We start from the raw sequence: 20,581 nt of genomic DNA, 5'->3' as shown, positions 1-20,581 counted from the left end.
TTATCCGGTCTGTCGTGACATTCTTCAAGACAAATACAACTTCCATTTGTATGGGCAATGTTGCTTTGCTCATATGCTGCTGCATCTATTGTGGATACAAGCACTTTATAACTTGAATACGCCTGGGATTGCCTGATCTCGGAAGCTAAGCAGGCTCAGGCCTTGGAACACCGGGTGCTGCAGGTTTCGGTGAGGGGCGCTGGACAAAGTGGCGATTCTCTGCCTGCCTTAAGGTGGACAAACGTTAAAGAATTTCACGTATGTTACATTCTAAATGTAGTATTACGTGACAATAATGGAACCTTTACCTTTTGTTTGCTCCAGGCTTGGTGACCTCTGCTGCCTTGAATTTGAATCTTACCCTTGTGTTCACAGACCAATCACAACAACTCCATGTTCAATTCACCCGCAGCTTTGACCCTCTCCATTCTTGCTTCTTTCTCCCGTCCTACCACTCACACTCAGACCAAGGCCTCTGGCCATTTCTCCTTCATCCTGCCATTCACAGCCTTAACATTGGCAATCCAGGAATCCATGTCCCAGATTTATTATTTATTCCCTAAATCATCTCTCTCTCCACATTCAAATCCACTTTGTTAACCAAGCTAACATCTCCTATTCTGGTAAAAGCTGCTGTTTTTGTGTAATTTTAAATGCTTTTCATTGGAATGCTTTGTGTAATGCAAATTATTGTGCAGTTCCAAAATCTTTGGCTTGGCTTCGCGGACGAAGATTTATGGAGGGGGTAAAAGTCCACGTCAGCTGCAGGCTCGTTTGTGGCTGACAAGTCCGATGCGGGACAGGCAGACACGGTTGCAGCGGTTGCAGGGGAAAATTGGTGGGTTGGGGTTGGGTGTTGGGTTTTTCCTCCTTTGCCTTTTGTCAGTGAGGTGGGCTCTGCGGTCTTCTTCAAAGGAGGTTGCTGCCCGCCAAACTGTGAGGCGCCAAGATGCACGGTTTGAGGCGATATGTTTTCATGAAATCCAAACAATCTAAACATTAAATGTATTTTTTTTCTGAGATGCTGCCAGACCTGCTGAATATTTCCAGTACTTTCTGTATTGACTGGGATTCTGCTGCAATATCGCACTTGAATTTTACAGGTAGTTTTATTTCAGTCTGGGGTTATTTTTTCAGTTATTATCATTGTTGGGATAAGTTTGTTATATTCAGGTTAACACATCAACTTGTTTGTTTCTATAATAAATTGCTAACTTAGTGATGGCTTCACACAATAAGTTATCCATTGCTGTCTATATTTTTTCAGTCTGTGCTTTTCCAATTCCCATTCACCAGTCATTCACTGACCATCTCACAAGTCTACAAGAGTTGTGATTGGTTGAATTTCTACCCAACCTGCATTATAAAAGCTGTATTCTTAAAACAAAATAATACACTGCCAACACAAGAGTTTTATTATTGCAAAAAGTTTTGTTAAAACTCAACTTTTTAAAAAAAAGGAGGGCATGGGGGTGGGGGGGGGGTGTAGTTTTACATCATTTGGTGCTAAGTTCCAGCGCTGTACCTACCTTAAAGCTGCACAGGATTGAAGTTCCCACAAAGTACTCACATGAAGAAAGGGGGAGAACTGGGTTTCTGCACATTGCAGGCTCATCAATCTGTTACACCCTGAACCAAACCAGCCTCTGTTCGTCAGATAAAGTCATTTTGCTCTCAAGTACATTCAGTCAATCAGATGTCAGGGAATGTTCCGTTTGTCAAAGAGAAAACATGCTGATGTCAAAAGTTTACCTTCCTGTAATTACTAATTGATCCTCCAGGCAACACACAGGGATAAATTTGCATCTAAACCACATGCTTTTAAGTGACAAAAACTATTAAGCATGGCAGGGTAACTTTCTAAAATCTACAAGCAAAATCTATTGGACAGTAAGCAGTTCGATTTCTCACTCTGATGACCTTAGTTTACTTCCGATCACAGTCTTTGCACTGTAATGAAAAAAGAACACTTGCTTAGAAGAATGGTATGCTGTCATGAGGAAATGGTGGGCGTCATTAGTTCTTCAGGTCAGCAAGTTGAATTCCTGCATCGACTCTGCTGACGATTCCTTCCACACACATCTTTGCAATCCAATTTACACTGACACAAATCTTCTGAGCTTGTCGGTGACCCAAGTATTGGGCTCCAGAGTCATGAGCACACAAATGAGCCAGACTGGGACAGATTTAGGACTACAGACTTTTTAGTCCATTTTACATCAGGTTAATTGTCTCACTTTGAGATCAGGTGGCACTCAAGGAACATCTGACATGATGGCTAGTTTTTTTCTCAAAACAAAAGCTAAAATTTTTCTGTTAACACCAATACCATTTAGCCATGATATTGCAATTCAGGAAATGTGTTTGTGACTAAAAAGCCAACAGTGGACTGTCCAGATCTTGCTCTTCCAGTTGCGGCAAATACCTGGTTCATGTAGTCTAGATTCGATATGTATCAGGATCTATGGCATCAAATAAAAAAAGATAGCAATGCTGCCACTGGTGCAGTCATGGAGAGTGGAGACACAACTGCTTGGTTCTAATGCCAGCAGCTCCATAGAGGCTTTAAGCGGCCCATTAAAGGAACCCACAGTTTGTTAGTAAAATCCTGCAACTACAGAGGTCGATGCCAGTGCTTGGCAGTGGACATGAGGAGTTGCAGACACTGAGGAGCAGCAGATTGATGCAGGGCATCAGAAATGGGAAAATAATTCTCCCCGCTGAGAAGCAGCAGCAAAGGAGATGATCCTGCAAGGAAGATGACCATGGCAGTGAACCAGTGAGGGGCTCAGTGGCAAAAGGAACCACACAGCCTGTGGGCTGCTGGAGACTGGCTCATGGGGACCAGATATCAAAGCCGTGATTGAAGAGGGTACTGAGGGCAAGAAGGGCTCCTGAATGGCCTCAGGTGCTGAAGGCTTCCTGGTCATGTCAGAGGTTTTTGGATTTAAACCTTGGCTTGCCCATGAATCGAGCAGGAGTCTGAGCAGCTGCAGAGGCTGCAGGAGTGTGGGAGGTGAATCTACAGACACTCAGGGTCTCTGAAAGGACCACTTTTATTTCTCTTACTCCGTTACACTAAGGGTGACATTAATTGCAGCAGACAGAAGGCAATTTTGTGTAATATTACATATTTTGTACTATTCTAGGACAATAAAGAAATCTTGGAATTGTGTTAATTGAGATGCAGTGAACTTTGATAACCAAGATGAACCAGGACTCCTGTTATCAAGATCTGGTGTGCTTGGATTTTGTTTGTTTAAAATATGACTGTGGAATTGTGCCAGTTGAGGTGAAGGTTAATGCTTGCAGCTCTTAAAATTTGGACGAGCATTTCTGAATCTCTGGGGTGAAATATACCTCTGCCCCTGGTATTCTGGCTGTATGGATTGTGTATGCCTGATCTCTGGGAGTCACATCAGCAGGGTGGGAATGGTGTTTTTGCAGTTGTTAGTCGGGAGCTGAGGCAATTCAATTTCAGGGCTCAAAACTAATTAATTTGTCACCCTGTTCCAAAGTGATCCTGGGCCACTTCCATCTGATCTGAATTCATGAATTTGCTCTTGGGATGCAGGAGATGAATCGCCCCCCCCACCCACTTTCCAACTGCTGGAAACAAGCAGGTCTCTTGCATTTTGTTGGTTCAGGACCAAATCTAAACTATTCAAGAGCAAAACCATGTTTCAAATCCTTGTCAATTCATAAGGCCTCTGTGTACAGGAATCAGCTGCCTTTATTTCACACCAAAGCCTGGGACTCCAGGAAATCAATGCGGCCAGCCTGGGGGAATGGTATCTTTTTGGATGCAACCAATGGAATACTACTGCAAGCTAGGAGCTCACATGGAACAGGTCTAAAGTGCAAGAAAAAGCACCCTTAGAGCCCAAATCTCTGCTTCAAAGACATTTTTAGTTCGTATGCTTAGTATGCTATATGAGCATATACAGCCGTAAAAATTGCACTTACTTAATGTAGTAGGGAACTTTGTTGGGTGATATTGCTCGCTCCCAAGGACCTTGGACAGAAGCTGAAAATGCAAAGCCAAAGAGAAAAGGGTTAGATCCAGTGTAAATAAGAAAATACATAAATAATTGAAATGACTATTTTTAGACTCAGCTCAGCAGATCTCCATCTGTTTGTTCAGCTGCCCATGAAGAAGGGAAGGATTAACCCAGCGATCTGAGAATTTTTTCGATAAATCTGTTTGAAATTGAAGTCTATCAAGCTTAAAAAATAATGCTGAAGCACTTGGGTTACAGAGCAGGGGTGCTGATAATTATAGTGTGCATTGCCTTTATCCTGCCATCACATTTCAGATAGAAAATCAAACTGAAATGACGTAGTCATAGTAAGTTAACCCAGCTCCCAATGCACACAGCATAATGCCATGACACAAATATTGGAAATAAACGGTCAAATCTGTAAATTATAGTCAGAATTATAGGGTGACACAATCAGCGCAACACTGTTACAGTGCCAGCAACCCGGGTTCAAACCTGGCACTGGGTGCAAGGGGTTTGTACATTCTCCCCTTGACCCACATGGTTTTTTTCTGGGTGCTCTGATATCTACCCACCCTCCAAGACATTTAAGGTTGGTGTGTTAATTGGGTTACATTGGATGGAAGTGGTTTCAATGGCTGGAATCGGCTTTTACCGTGTTGTTAAAAAAAATTTAAAAGACAAGATATTTATCTCGAAAATTGGCAAGATCTCAGTTATGATGTCTATTCTGACACTGGAGCTGTAAGAGGATTAATCTTCATAGAGTGCAGGAAGATTTTTGAAAATCATTGGGTGGAGAGAAGGCCACCATCTCCAGTGTGGCGGTGAAGGCCACCATCCCCATGTGGTGAAGTCACCTTTCCAAGTATAGTAGCATCTCTGATGGCTGAGAAACTTTGCCTTGCAGAAGGTTTCTCCACTCATAAGCTTCAGTCTTGTCTTCTGGTTGGTCAAAGATAGTGTTAGAGCTGGCTAAAGTGGATTATTGTGGGATGTAGTCAAGGATACTTAAATCAAGCATAAAGTCAAAGTTGAAGTGTACTTTGAAGAGTTCCTTCTCATGTGTCTTTGTCCCCATTCTTGTCTGGCTGAGGAATTGACTCCTGAGATGTGAGCTCCATGGATGTCTTTCCTTGCACTCAGGTATCTTCACATTATGGCTGTCGGTGAGTTCTTGAATTTCCTGTACTTTCTTCCTCCAACATCTGTTAAAATCCCATGATTTTGACTTGACCTCGACAAGATGAGGAGCCTGTAAAGCTACTTTTTTTCTTTTGAGCTTGGCGGACTTGCGTTTGCAATTAATTAGTTCCTTGCAGCACTGGATTTAGGCATAAGCTAAACAAGTTAACAGTTTAGGGCCTCTAATTTGCAGGGGTCTCAAAAAATCTCAGAATTTTTTTGGGGTGGGATTTTAAAATTTTATGTGTACTTACTGTGTGTGAATAGATATATATATATATATATATATATATATATCTATACACACACACGTTATGCCCATGAAAAAATTTTCTATTTAGAGCTTCACATTTATATTGTTCTGCTTTGTTTTTTTTCTCCTGAATTTTGTATTTATTTTCAGGCCATCAGTAATTTGGAGACTTTTCAACTCATATGCATCACTGCGGTCTATTTAATGTGTTTAGTTGTGTTTAGCTTTCGATCTACACATTGGGACTACAGGCTCCGGCCAATAGCGTTAATATTCATTTGTTACAGGTTCATTCCCAAGATCCGATATGGTCCAGGGAAAGAAAGCGCCACAACGTGGCACAGCTACGTAGAGCAGTAGAAACTTTGATGAAAGAGTATTCAAACAATGTTGATATTAACCTTACGGGTGAACTGAAACACTTCCATGCTTAAGTCAAGCAGAATTATCCAGGAAAAGAACAAATATCCCATAAAGATCTGTGTCCAATCATCTTCCAAGACAAGATTCATTGAGTTTTCCCAAATGTAGAAGCGATATTACGACTATTTTTATGTCTGATTGTCATGTGCTGCAGTGCGAACAAAACAAGCACAAACTATGAAGGCTGTACTACAGGCTTTAATTAGCTTAAAACTTGCACACAAGATTCTGTATCCCTTCTGGCCCCGTGTGCCTCCTGCCCAAGGGCCACCGTGAGCCTTTATGTGAGGCTAGTGATTGACAGGAAGTAGGTGGAACCAGTCTCTCAGGATACATTCCTGCAGATACAATGGGTTTCCCCTTGCAGTAGACAGTGTGCAGGAGTGCACACAGGCACAGGCAGTCACACTGATGGTAACAAATTGTTCAGGGGAAAGGTCATTTTCAGAGCGAAAGAGAATCAAAAATGAACTGAGTGCAACCATGTCTCAAGAAACCCTGTCTGCACTTAGCATCATGTGTAGAGAAAGAGAAAGTAATAAGCTGCGTAGAAAATCATTTGAGGAGAAAAATGATGATTTTGCTTTTGGGAAATCAAGAAAGAAAATGTTTTAAGCTGTAGGCCTATCTGATATAATTTTTCTGATTTTGCAAACAAGTTCATTATAACCCTCATCCTGATTACTTATTTTGTCAGCATTTTGTATATTTATTAATGAATGTTAAAATTATTTTAAAAATTACATTAAATATTGTTTCTAGGCTAGACCAAATGATAAATAGGTAAACAATAAATGCATTCATTTGAAAATAATTGTATTTTTCACTTTAAGTGCCTTGCTATTAAATAATTAAAAGGCAAATATGTTTTCAAGTTTTGAGGCCTTCTGGTGTACTTTTTTAACAAGGGGCCTTCAAGCTTTGTATAGCTTAGGGCTTCATCAAGTCTGAATCCAGCTCTGGCTCCCTGGTCTAGATATTTTCACTCTTGATGGTGGAGCCAAAGGTCTCTTTACAGGTGGATCTCATGGCAGCCAATACATTACGGATTCCCTGTAATTCCTGGACTCCCACAATTGATAGGTTGTCTTGGAGCTGCCTTCAGGGGACCATTGAGAGAGTCAACACTGATCTTCTTGTGGCAAGGCTTCTATTGAAGTGTTGGGATCAGGTTAGCAGTGACAATAGAGTGATTGAGACAGTAATCAGTCCAGCAGTAACTGTTGCGCATCATAGTATAGTATAGATGATACAGCATCGTTGCAGCCTCTACTTCTGGCAATATGACAGTTGCCGGTGCTTTAAGGGAATTGCTGTTTGACTCCCTGATGAAACTGCATTCTCATTATAGCAAGGCCTTGCTCCAAGAGAAGAAACCATTTGGAGGTAGTCTTCCCTATTCCTTCCTTGCCAATCACAACTTGCTCGAGTGTTGTATCCATTTCCACTGTGACCTTGAAGTTGATCAGGAGAACCAGTTTGTCTCCTTTTGGCAGACTCCTTTTGGCATTATTATTTTTCAAGCACCCAAAGCCTCTGTTGGCATTATTTAAAGCTTCAATTACAAGGATGTAAAGACTGATCATGCTAATATGTTGCTTCTACGAAAGAATGAGCTGAAGGTCATAAGGCATTTGCTAATTCCATCGAGAGAATCACTGATGCCATGGATTGGCTTATTCCTGATGATAAAGCTCGCTCCATAAAGGCAATATTCATTTTAGTGTGTGCCACTCCAGAAGAATAGGTACACAGGTTCTTGATAGCTTAATCCTACCTGCTGCTCTCATTCAGTGTGGTGACTCAATGGTAAAGTATCTGATTTCCGAAGTTATGATGGCAGTGGCAGATTAACCACCACCCTGGCCCAGAGACTGATCTTTAGTAAGGCCACCCTGACTTTTCCCCATCATTTGTTGAATAAAATAAAGTGGTGTTAAGTTACATTAAATAACATATTAGGGGAATCCAAAGTGGTCGATATCAACCCTGGGAGTCGATGGGACTATCCATGGGATTGAAAAATGCCAGGAAGTTATAAGCGGGTTGATAATGCTGGGGGTAGGGGGAGGTGTTGATTGAACTTTTGGGGTTGAGGTCCCCGCAACCCTACTCCTGCTGGGACCCCAACATCTCTGCTCCTTCTGGGAGCCCAACGTTCCCACAGCCCCTGCTTCTGCCGGGACCCCCTCCTTTCCGGGCCCCTAGGCTGAAGCATACTCAGCTTAATGGCTATTCCTCCACTGTATGGTAGCAAAATGGCATTCAAGTCTGTTGCTGTTATGATTCTTCACCAAGATCATGATCAGATGTTCATCTTTTACCTTGAGATTTATGGATAATTGGACAGTGTCCACTTTATTCAGATAATGAAGCCATCAATGCCAACATTCAACAAGAGCTAGGTCATGTTCACCTAGCTTATGTTCACCTAGCTTGAACTGATAAATGTCAAGTCATAACCTGCCACACAAGTACTGGGTAATAAGCAACTAGTACCTGTCTTGCATTGAAAACATTATTTTCACCGAATCTTGCAATGACACCACTGAATAAAATCTTAAGATGAGTAATTCCATAGCAACAGTGACTAAAAGAGCAAGGTTAGGCAGCAATAACATCGACCTCTCACATCTGGTAACCTCCCCCAACCCCCCCCCCCCCCCCCCACCACCTCGATTTCTTAACCAATCTCATCCCTTCCCCCATCTTGCTTTCCCTAATCTCTCCAGCCCCATTCCTTCTTCTCCTTCCCTTCCCTATCTGCCCAATACCTCACCTTCCCTCCTCCATTCCCCACCCCCTCCCTCTCTCCCTCCATTCCCCACCCCTTCCTTCCATTCCCTGTCACCTCTCTTCTTCCATTCCCCACCCCTTCCTTCCATTCCTTGTCACCTTCCTTTCTCCATCACCTTCTATTCCCCCTTATCTCACCTTTCTCCATTCCCCACCCCCTCCCTTCCTTCCTCCATTCCCCACCCCTTTCCTTTCTTTTGCCATTTCCAGTCTCCTTCCTTCCTCCATTCCTCACCTCTTCCCTTCCTCATTCCCCATCACCTCACCTTCCTCATCCCTTCCCTTCCTTCCTCCATTCCCCATCACCTCACTTCCTCACCCCTTCCCTCCCTTCCTCCATTCCCCATCACCTCACCTCCCTTCCCTACCCCTTCCTGCCTCCTGTCAGATTTGAACCTTCAAGGCCATCTGGTTCTCCCTTCTGTCACCTTCTTATTCAATTTCTTCCCCCTCCAATCTGTATTCACCTATCACCTACGAGCCTGTGCTTTATCCCCCTCAAAAAAACACCCCTACCCTTTTATTTGGGTTTCTACCCATTGCTTGTTGATCCTGGTGAAGGATTCTGGTTTGAAACATTGACTGTTGTCCACTGCCTTCCAAGGATGATGCCTAACTTGCTGAATTGTTCACACTTACATTCAAGACTCTCATATGTACAAAACAATATTTATTTATTTTGATGACATACTTACTTGTCCTCTGTATGTATTGTTTGTCTGTATGTGTGCTATGTCTGAATGTGTGTTTTGCACCAAGGAATGGAGAACGCTGTTTCGTCAGGTTGTACTTGTACAACCAGATGACAATAAACTTGACTTGAGTTTCTTCAGCATTTATTGTGTGTTGCACAAGGTCAGGGGCTTGTTCCTGTGACAAGAAAGTCACCTCCCATCTCCCCAAAATCCTTCCATCAACTGCATTTTATAATCAGGCCAGTACATCATGAAGAATCCAAGATCTTCCTACTCTTCCCAAGCTTTAACATTTAGATTTCAATTTTAAATGCAGAGTAGCATTAAAAACAGTGCCTGCTGTAATTACCAATCAGGTGCATGATGAAGTTTACCACATGAATGTTTAATGAGTACAGCTCCAACAACACCCAATGTAAACATCATTGACAAAGGGAACCTAGATGATCTTCTTCTCACAAATGAAGTTCCTCCACCACCTGAAAACTCTGGCACCCTGTAACACCCATAATATTTGGCATAGGATTTGCTATGGTTCTTGAGGCAGTACCTAACATTTCTTCAACTTTATCAATCTGATAGTGGGTACATGAAAAGAAAATTGATTTTGAGTTCCTTCCAAGCCATATCATCTTAATTTAGAAAGATAGCATCAATCCCTAATCATTGCTTAAGCAAAATCTTGAAACTTCCTGTCTCATAACTGTGGGCATATATTCAACAGAAAGGAAAGTCATGAATCAAGATGGCAGCTAATTGTTAATTTCTCAGGGACATTGACAAGAATTAATAAATGTTGGTGATGCCAGAAGTACCCACATCTTAGGAATTATTTTATAAAATAAACACTTACTATAAAACCAATAACAATAAAATATCCTTTCTAGTTATTCATTAATAAAAAAAATCTTGTCATTTCTCCCTTTGATGTAAAGACTGATGGTTTTTTTTTGTACATTGTAATACTCTCGACTTCAAGTAAGGTTACAATGCACACTGAGTACAGTATTACAAACATAAATGTCATGGTCCGATGGTCAAATGGAATGAGTAAGATCCCAGATTTGAACTGTGAATTCATCCAGAGTAGCACTCATAATATACACTGCTTTCAGAGGATTTCCTGAATAAACGAGCAAGAAATGACAAAAAGGAAAGTCACACTGTTTTAAAATCAGCTTGCTTCCTCCAGTTCTCCCTGGAATGTAAGAGGACGAGTCTCAAGGGGAAACTTGAATTTGGTGGAGGCCAATTGCATTCCCTATATTAGTCATTTTAACTAAGGTTGAAGGCCTCTCCGCAACACTGTCCACCCTATTTCTCTTGTACGTGATTTGAAAAATAACCATACGATGACTTTTCTCAACCAGAGAAGCAGGCTACAGGGTATTACTTTGTAGTAAAATAGCTCCAGTCAGTTTGCTAAGACTTGTTGAAATGTTCATGCAGTTGCTAGAGAAACCTTTAAGACAAGTTTGTTCTTGTTGAGTGCCAAAGAGTTCAGAGAATAATCTGCTGGCAAAATTGTGGTAACCCATGAATATCCATGAACTTCCTGTCTTGGTTTCTTTGACAAATCAATTGATAACAAATAATGCAGCATTAATGAAGTCACAATGCTTTCAATTATTTCAAAATGCTGAAGGAAATCCGTTTCTTCCCTGTTTCAAAGCATGTGTAAACTTTATTACAGATTCCAGTCAAGGAATGCACCTTTTAGCATCAAGCCAGATTGTTTCCAAGAGTCTAACAGTCCTATTCATGTATAAACCTTCCTTTATACAGCAGGATAGATGTTACAGCTAGGACACCAAGTACAATTTTGTTTTAAGACACAATTCTCAAAAGGTCAGAAATTGTGTTCGAGCAAACACTAAACTTCTTCAATGATTACAATGTTATGAGACAGTTAGTCGACTGCCTTGTGTGAAAATGGGGTTACTTGTGACAAAAAGAAACAAAAAGTTTGCATTTATATAGCACCACTGCTCATTTCAGCTCCAAAACTAAGCAATGAAGTACAGTGATAATGACCTGAGTATTTCTGTTGATGCAGTGGGACACACAAATCTCCAGTGAAACAAGCATTGTTGTTTGCACTCTACAACTCACTGTCCTTGATGTCAGCATTACTGTCACTGGAAACATGGATAAATTACATGTCATAAAATTTGCCCAGAGAGGTGGGAGCAGAAATCCCCTTGGGCCTGCACCTGTTACTGAGTAAATAAACTAAAAGGACATCCATCCAACATCCCTTCGATTTTATTCACAGGAAAAGTTGCAAAGAATAAACCTTTGCCCTTAGAATAGGTTTCAAAGCCCTAATTTTAACTCCATGCTCTTACTGATAAAATGTGGAGGTGTGGATTGGTGTGTGGCTGAGGAGGAGGGAGTTGGGTTGGGTTACAATGTTTGCCATGAAGCAATCTTTTCAGCTATTCCTTGCTGTTCTTGTATCATGTACTACTTTAACAGATGTGTGCTGCCTATTCAACAAGGGCAAAGGACCAAACAACAAGCAAAGATCTCACAAAAGCTCTCCGACTTCAAGTAATTGAGGTTGCATAATATGATTGAGACTAATAGTTTGGTGACTGGTCAGGAATTGGTCAGTTGGCAGAATTGCATTGTGATCGTAGCATTTGTAAATGGAGCTTCGTGCAAAAGTCGGCAGTGGTCATGTGGTGAAAGGGACCAGAAATGAACTCAATGACCAGCAGCTTTGAACACAGTTACCCCTTTTACTTGAGGGTAACTGTCAATCAAAATCATTTTGATTTTGGAAGTCTGGAATTTCCAACAACATGACAAAGGATAGAATCTGAATCAATTTGCTTGCAACACCAACACACCTTCCATACACTTGCATGGTGTGCATTTGTCAACTTTCGGACTTGGCCTGTTTGCTCAGAAATAATTTCTTCATCACAGAATGAGAGCATGATGCTCATCTTCACTTAAACTAGCTTTGCAGCCATCATGGAATTGAAAACTTCCAATCTGACTGTTACCAGCTGATTCAGGAAGTAGCAATTTTAATTCCTTCTCCTTGATCTAGGCATCTAATCTTAGTAATGGATAAATTTACATCACCGAGGAATTACTGCATTGTCAGAATCACAATTTTTCAGGTGAATTGAAATTCCTACCCTCTTAGGTGAATGTAAAAAATAATCTATGGTACTATTTGAATGCAAGCTGATGAAGTCTCCCATTATCTTGGCCAATATCTCTGCTAAAACCAGTATTGCAAGAAAACACAATAGGCACTTTCAGGTGGCCAAAATACCCCCATGTAAAGCCACATATTATGCCCATATGCGGCTGTCGGGAGGCCACTTGAAAGTGCAGGAAGCGCATGCGAGGCGAACTTTGTAACCCTCCTCTGGAGGGGATAATTGCCAGAGTACAGTGGTCCCCCCTGCACCGGCTGCCCCAACCCCTACAACCCCCGCCGGCCACCCCAATCCCTACAGCCCGTGCCGGCCGCCCAATCCCGACATTCTGTGCCGGCCGCCCCAACCCCTACAGCCCGTCCTGGCCGCCCCAACTCCTACAGCCCCAACTCCTACAGCCTGCGCCGGCTGCCCCAGCACTGACAGCCTGAAGGAACAGAAGCCGGAGTGCGCTCTGAGGCACCTCCCGTGCAGCTGTCCCTTTCAGGTGGCCAGTGCTGTGCTTTCAGCGCTGCCACCTGAATGACCATTCCACAGGTCTGAATCCGCTTCTACAGGCACATTCTTAGCAGAGAATGCACCCGAAGAAGCCTGATTGAACATTCAGTTCTTGCTATTTGAAAACAACTCATTGCATTTTATCAAATATGTCAGAACCTGCCTTTGATTAACATATTTTTTCCTCATTCAGTTGAGCAACACTTAGAAGAAGCATCAAAGTAGCAGGGGTAAGGAATATCCTTTGGATGGTGCCCTTAAAAGTCTGACACCATGAGCTGTTTGATTGAACCAGAAGTGACAAAGCCGAGTCCTGAATTCATAGACAAGAAATGATGCAAGCAGAAAGTGAACCAAGGCCACGGACAAACCTATCTTATCTCAATTTCCCCTTGGAAGACACACCTCTCCATTACAGTTGAGTAAAAATAACCATGGCAGAGGACCTCTGAAGTCAGTGTCACATTTCACACAGAGGACTCATTTCATTCTGTTGCATGGCATTCACGTGTTAAACAGAATAAACAGGAACATATTTAGCAGCTCAAAACCAGACCTCCTTGAGATGGCATGGACTGTCAGGAGCAGGTGAGATGTGCACCACTGCAAATCATAGACAGATGGTCTGGAAAATCCCTCACTCCATCATCAGTAAGAAGCTAGAGGAATGCCCCTGGTTAACTGAGGAGTGTACAAGGGAGCAAGTCCAGAGAACAAAAGATAGAGCTAATTAAGATGATGTGCAAGCCTAGTGAAGCTGAAACAGAGGTCAACAAGTTCAGAAACCAGCAAAAATTGCACAAAGCAGGAGGAGCTCAGTCATCTGAATGAATGAATGAGATTGAATGTTTGCAAAACATCTTGTAAATGGTGGATAATTGGATGTTTTACAGAGGGAGAAGACTCCGATAATATCGCCATCCTCAACAATGACAGGGAATAACATGGGTGCAGAAGAAAAGGCAGAAGTGTGGGAGAAATAATTCAGCCTGAGAGTCTCACCAGGCAGAAACCAGTCTTTATCCAATTCAATTCACATGATGCGCAAACAAGAAGCAGCTGAGGGCATCGAGAGACACAGAGAAAGTTAGGGACAAAATAAGAGCTGAGCAGTTAACACTGAACACGTCCACTCCAGAATTTACTGTGCTGGTACAGTTACAACAAAGTTATTGACATAACAATGTGGAAAATTGTCTCAGTATATCCTGTTCATAAAAATCAAGATTGATTCAATCCAGCTAAATGAACCCAATCAAATCTTTTCTCCATCATTCAAAAATTGTTCAGAGATGTTAGAGGCAGCACCATCAGGTGGTCCTCACCAATAATTCACCCAGAGACACAAGGGAGACTGCAGATGCTGGATCTGAAATGAAACACAATCTGCTGGAGGAGCTCAGCGGGCTGAGCTGCACCAGTAGGAGAGAAGTATTAGTCAACATTTCAAGCCGATACTCTCTATCGAGTCTTGTATCTTGATGAAGGATTTTGGTTTGAAACATCATCCGTTCTTTTCATTCCACTGAGTTCCTCCAGCAGATTGCATTAAAATAATAACTTGCATGCATTGAGTTCTGTCAACATCAACACACTCCGGATCTCACCAGAGCCTTGATCCAATCATAAATCAATGGGTTGAAATCCAGACACAAGACAACTGTGATTGTCCTCCCTTGACATGAAGGCAACATTTGACCAGGAGCCCTGGTAAAACTGAAGGAAAAACTCCAATGCTTGGAATCATAACACGTACAAAGGTGGATGCACTTGTCATAAGTCAATTGTTCCAATATTAAAACATCATTGCAGATGTTTCTCATGGCAGTAGCACAGGCCCAAAAATCTTGTACTTCATCAATAATCTTTCTTCCATCCTAAGGTCAGGGTTGGAGATGTTCAATGATGATTACACAATATTCAGATCCATTCACAAACAAAACAACCCTTCTCTGGATCCACCAGAGCAAGACAACATTCTAACAAGACTGGTAAGTAGCAGGTAAAATTCACTTCTCTGAAATACCAGGTAATGACAATCTTTGACAAGATTACCAAGATAGTATCATTACCACCAAGTCCCTCATGATCAACTCACTGAGATCAACTGAACCAACCACATAAACACCATAGCTACAATTGCAGGTCAGAAACTGGGTGTCCTGTGGCAAGTGACCCATCCCTGGGACTCCAGAACCTTTCTAATGTCCACAAGGTGGTATCATGATAGAATTATGGCCTGGACCCTCAAGACGTTAGACAGCATCCAGGAGAAGACAGCTTGTCCCATCATCCATTGAACATAACAGAACCAGGCCCTTCTTGTCAGTGCCAAACTATTATTTTGCCTTACCCCAATGACCTGCACCCTGTCCATAGCCCTCCATACCCCACCCATCCATGTATCTGTCCAAATTCTTCTTAAATGTTAAAACTAAGCCCACATTCACCATTTTAGCTGGCAGCTTGTTTCATACCCCCACTACTCTCTGTATGAAGAAATCGCTCTAATGTTCCCCCTAAACTTTTCCCCTATCATTCTTAACTCACGTCCTCTGGTTTGCATTTCAGTGGAAAAAGCCTACCTACATTTACTCTTTCTATACCCCTCATAATTTTGTATACCTCTTATCAAATTTCCCCTCATTCTTCTACACTTGAGGTAATAAAGACTGAATCTGTTTAACCTTTACTTGTAACTCAGTTCCTCCAGTCATGGCCACACCCTTGTAAGTCTTCTCTGCATTCTTTCAAACTTATTAATATATTTTCTCTAGTTAGGTGACCAAATCTGCACACAATATCCATCCTAATCATTTATTCTTCCAGGAACAGCCCGCATTACTTGAAATATGCAATGCTGACAAAATGCATAAGAATTAATCATTCAGACTATTCTCACACCTTCCAGACCATAGCATCTACCACCAAGAAGGCCAATGGCAGCAGGTGCATTGAACCACCACAATGATTGATGGGTCACTCTCCAAGCAGCACCCTGTCCTGATTTGGAACTAAATTGTCAGTTCTTCATCGCTGCTATATCAAAATTGTTGAGCTCTCTACCCAATAGCAAGATGGCAGTCGAACAACCAAAAAGAAGTGCAACAGTTCCAGAAGATGAGTTTTCATCATCTTCTCAAAGGCAATTCAGGATAGACAATAAATACTGGCCTTAATGGTGGCAGTGCTGAGATTTTTAAAAAAATATTAGAGATACTGCATGGTAACAGGCTCTTCTGGCCCATGAGCCCACACTGCCCACGTACACCCAATTCATCTGCATGACTTTGGAATGTGGGAGGAAACCGGAGCACCCAATGAAAACCCACACAGTTATGGGGAGAATGTACAAACTCCTGCCAGACTGTGCTAGATTCGAACCCGGGACACTAGCGTTGTAATAGTCTTGCACTAAATGTTACACAAACCATGCCATTTATATTCTGGTTGCTTCAATTTTTCTGGATCACAAGATTGACTGCTGTTTGTATTTCCTTCAATGGCTGGAAAATGTTTTGAGTATTACTTGAGGGCTTCAGGCAATTCAAGACCCACAACAACACAGCAGTCTCAACTGTGCTTTTTTATTAATCACAAAGTAGTGGCAACCTAAAGCCTTCAATTTTCACTACCAATTGATGGCATTGACTTCTGGAACACGAACCATTCTTTTGGTGTCTGAACCTTCAAAAACCCTGTCATTTTCTGTCCATCATTCATGTGTGGATTGGGAGAAGTCATGGTGGGCTGATGGGAAGAAAATGCTGTTTTACAATTGTTTTAAAATGCAGTTCAATTGGAAAAAAATATCTTTGATGCTCTTTCAGTAATTCTTGCAATTGTTCTACAGTCAAATCCCTTAACTGCTCTTTTGGGAGTTTTAGGAACAGATGTAGGTCGACGTTCGGCTTCTGTTCATTGGATGATAGTTTTCACTACCCTAATGGCTCGGAGAGCAATTCCTTTTAGACAGTATGACCCCACTCCTCCTGCTATAGTTCAATGGTTTTCTCATATCAAGGCTTGTTCGAATTTAGAAAAAATTAGAAGTGCCACATTTGATTTTTCCATTAAATTTGAAGAAACATGGCACTCATTCACACTATATTTCCGTACAAGTTCCAATGTTTTCTTTTTGGAGTTGTTGTCCCTTCCTGACACCATCAATTTTCTTGCGTGGGTGAGGACATGTTTGATGCATGTTGTTCCAAGGCTATCCAGTGCATTTTTTTTCAATGTTGTTTTTGTTTTTTATACTTATTTTTATAGATCAGTACAGGGGGTTTTAGTATCATGTGAATCATTTTTTTTCTCTTTGTCTATGGGGAGATGACGACATTATTATTTTTCATTGGTTGATGTATATCATAATCTTGTTAATCATGCATCCTTATTCTCTCCTTGCATTGTCGATTGTATGTTTCATATTATATTAAAATTCAATAAAAAGATTGAAAAAGAAAGATATAATAGCCACAAGAAAAAGCTTTCCTTTGGAGCATTTTTACATAGAGAGTGGGGAGTACCTGAAATGCATTGCTGGGTGGTGGTACAACAGGGGCATTAAACATTCTTAGATAAGCAGATGGGTGTGAAAAATCAAAGGTTAAGGGTGTGACGTAGGGAAAGATGAGACTATTGTAGAGAAGGTTTACTGAACATCATGGTTGAGTGGCCTGCATTGTGCTGTAATATTCTATATTCTAAGAATCAAGAGGATTGATAAATATAAATATGGCTCATGGGTATTTTTGACTTTACATCCTAGGATTTTTAAAATTCAACCACTTTTTCAGTAAATGACAAATATCTTATTTAAAAGCAAATAAAATTTACTTGATATTATATGGGCAAAAAGTTAGCATGGTGAATATCTGTTACTTACTTGAGAGGAAGTGCTGGGATGTTGGTCCAAAATCTCTATGAGCCTCATGCAGCTGCTTCAGACGCTCATCTATAGACACCTAAAAAGAGGGAAAATGTACATTATTGACATGGTTGAGAAGATCAACCACTTTCTGGATCAATTGGCCAAGCCACATTTCTGCATTAACTTTCTTTTCAAAGATTTAAAATGTCTCTCTACAGGTACTTAAGTCTTCATTTCCTGTGAAACACAAACTTTCATCCATTTTTTTTCTGAAAGTGAATGTTGCAACAAACCACACAACTTGCAATTAAAGTGATAATTTATACTACAATGTGAATGGGCTTTTTCTTCTCTTCCTCTTGCATTTGGCTGCAAAGGATATGAATACTTAGCAGATCAATGTGAGGACTATTTACTTCTGGTTACAGGGACAAATTGCCAGCAGAAGAACACATTTCCAACTTATATTGATGCTAACTTTAGCTCTTTAACCATTGGTGTCAAGTAATGGAACATTTTTGTTAACCATTCATGAACACAAGGAAAATACTGTAAATTCTAAATTCCAATTGTTGTGTGCACAAATCCTAGTTTTTGAAGTGTCTCTTCTTCATTTTTCACTGGCCCCCATCCAATTTTTTTCACTTCCTGCAATCAGATAATCCTTTACCCTGAAGAAGAGCAGGATGATGATGACACTGATGCTCAATCAATAATCCAGAGGACCAATGGATGACCAAGAGGCTCGAGTTCCTTCCAGCGAGGGATTTTAAATTCCATCCTCAGCACTAAAAGTCCAATTCCCAAATGTGCTGGAGGTCACATGATCCCCCATAGGAATTCAAGGGTAACCAATATTTTGGGCATGAGCCTTTGATCAGGTAAAAGGAAAGAAAAAAGCAGACACCTGAATAAAAAGGAGTGGGAGGAGGGGAGGAACACAGGCAAACAGGTAAGAGGTCATTGGTGGATACAGGTGGGAAGGGTAGAAGAGAAAAAAAAGCAGAAGGCTGAAGGTAGCTCTCTGATGGAAGGGGGTGGGAAGCTGGGGGAATGAAGACAGAAGGTATGGAAAGAGGGAGACTCAGGGAGTGGGTTCACAGAAATTGGAGGTCAATTTCAATGCCATCTGATTGGAGATTGGTGAGACTGGAATACAAGGTGCTGTTCCTTCATTTTGTGGGTGGTCTCAGTTTGGCAGTACATGAAGCCATGGATAGATGTGTTGGTGTGGAAATGGTGTTGGAACTAAAATGCTTGGCCACTGGAAGGTCCTTACTGCTTCCTGTGGATGCTGTATGACCTGCTGAGTTTCTGCATCATGTTTGTGTATTGCACTTGACCCCAGAATCTGCAGTTTCTTATTTAACTCAATCAGGACTAAAAGATGTTTTCTTTCATGGAGAACTTGAAACAATTGACAGTTATTTAAAAAAAGATCTGTGCACTGATATTTGCTATTCTCAACCACCAGGGGCTCCAGGTCAGACTAATAGCATTATGAATGATTCAACTAACTTTTAAAATGACCGAGTAAGTCATCTCCCCAATTAGAATTAGGCAATGTGCTTGCTTTGCCAGTGACGTCCATGTCCCACAAAAAAAAGCACCTCTGTGTGAGATTGGCAAGTTAATGCCAAATTGAGAAAAGCTTTGCATTAAGCTTTATGCCAACTACGATAAACCTGCACTCCATCAGTCTGGGCTGGCCTCAAAACTCATTAGGGAATGAAAGATGACTGTACTGACCCAAACTATTTGAATTGCTAATTCTCTTTTGTAGACCAAAGAAGACAATCAACATTGAGGGATGGAGCCCGCAATTTGAGACAGCAGTGAATAAAATGATTAAATTATTCTGGTTATCCACCAGGTAAAGTTGTTATGGAGAGTGAATAGAATGGATAGAGGCTTAACCTGACAAGTCTGAATAAATGATCAAATTAAAAGACCAGTGAGTGACATAAATATATTCATTTGCCCGCAGCCTCACACACAGCAGTAGTATATTGTATAGTTACATAACCAGAACCACATGACAAGGGATGGAGGGGGAGGAAAGTGACAGAAGAGAGTTGAAAGTACATGGTGCATTTATAACAGGTGTGAGCATATCTTTTGTTTGCTGTTATTTTAATAAAAGTGAATCTGTTTACCAATAAAACCATGTTCAGCAATAAAACCATGTTTGTCACAGTATAATGCAAGAAAACTGTATACAAGCTTGTTTTTGCAGCGAGTCCGATGCCAGGAGTAACAAGATGGGACCATAGATTCACTGTGCAGGTTTGGGCTCACAATGGGTGGTGAGAACCCTCATAAGGGAATCATTGATGTGACCACAACTTCACTAAACAAATGTGCTGCTGATTCAGCAGAAATGACCAAAACACAAATTTTGGGGATTCAAGCCCAACTCTAATTTTAGGAGGTGATCTTGGAGCATGGATTGGCATGTGGAATGATGACATTGTGGCCATTTGTGAAACTTGGTTGCAGGAGGTGCAGGACTGGCAACTCAATGTTCCGGGCTTCCATTGGTTTAGATGCGATAGAGTTGGGGGGGGGGGGTGAAAGGGGAAGGAATGGCATTGCTTGTCGGGAAAAATATTACAGCTGTGCTCAAGCAAGACAGACCAGAGGGCTCATCTACTGAGGCCATATGGGTGGAACTGAGG

General features: G+C 41.4%; 1 protein-coding gene and 1 long non-coding RNA gene across 24 annotated transcripts in view; both read right to left on the bottom strand.

Annotated features, from left to right (window-relative positions):
- dmd (dystrophin) overlaps window positions 1–20,581 on the bottom strand; it is a 1,604,005-nt gene that overhangs the window by 144,374 nt on the left and 1,439,050 nt on the right. For 18 of the 23 annotated variants that reach the window (XR_011341867.1, XM_069890130.1, XM_069890120.1 and 15 more), the window contains 3 exons: window positions 17,919–17,997; window positions 3,967–4,027; window positions 1,912–1,950 (listed from right to left, as the gene is read on the bottom strand). Coding sequence is in view for 22 of the 23 variants with exons in the window: in XM_069890130.1 (XP_069746231.1) it covers window positions 1,912–1,950; window positions 3,967–4,027; window positions 17,919–17,997 (179 nt within the window). In the remaining variant the exon portion in view is untranslated. The remainder of the gene's footprint in view (window positions 1–1,911; window positions 1,951–3,966; window positions 4,028–17,918; window positions 17,998–20,581) is intronic. The other 5 variants (XM_069890115.1, XM_069890113.1, XM_069890121.1 and 2 more) reach the window with 2 other exon arrangements.
- Window positions 9,723–10,911, bottom strand: LOC138738935 (uncharacterized). The gene is made up of 2 exons (XR_011341879.1): window positions 10,747–10,911; window positions 9,723–9,928 (listed from the first exon to the last, which is right to left on the bottom strand). It is a non-coding gene; the product is annotated as an uncharacterized lncRNA (long non-coding RNA).

This window comes from Narcine bancroftii, chromosome 7, assembly GCF_036971445.1.
Source record: "Narcine bancroftii isolate sNarBan1 chromosome 7, sNarBan1.hap1, whole genome shotgun sequence".
Lineage (NCBI taxonomy): Eukaryota > Metazoa > Chordata > Chondrichthyes > Torpediniformes > Narcinidae > Narcine > Narcine bancroftii.
The sequence above is the reverse complement of the archived record's forward strand: the minus strand, read 5'-3'. Positions and strand labels throughout refer to the sequence as shown.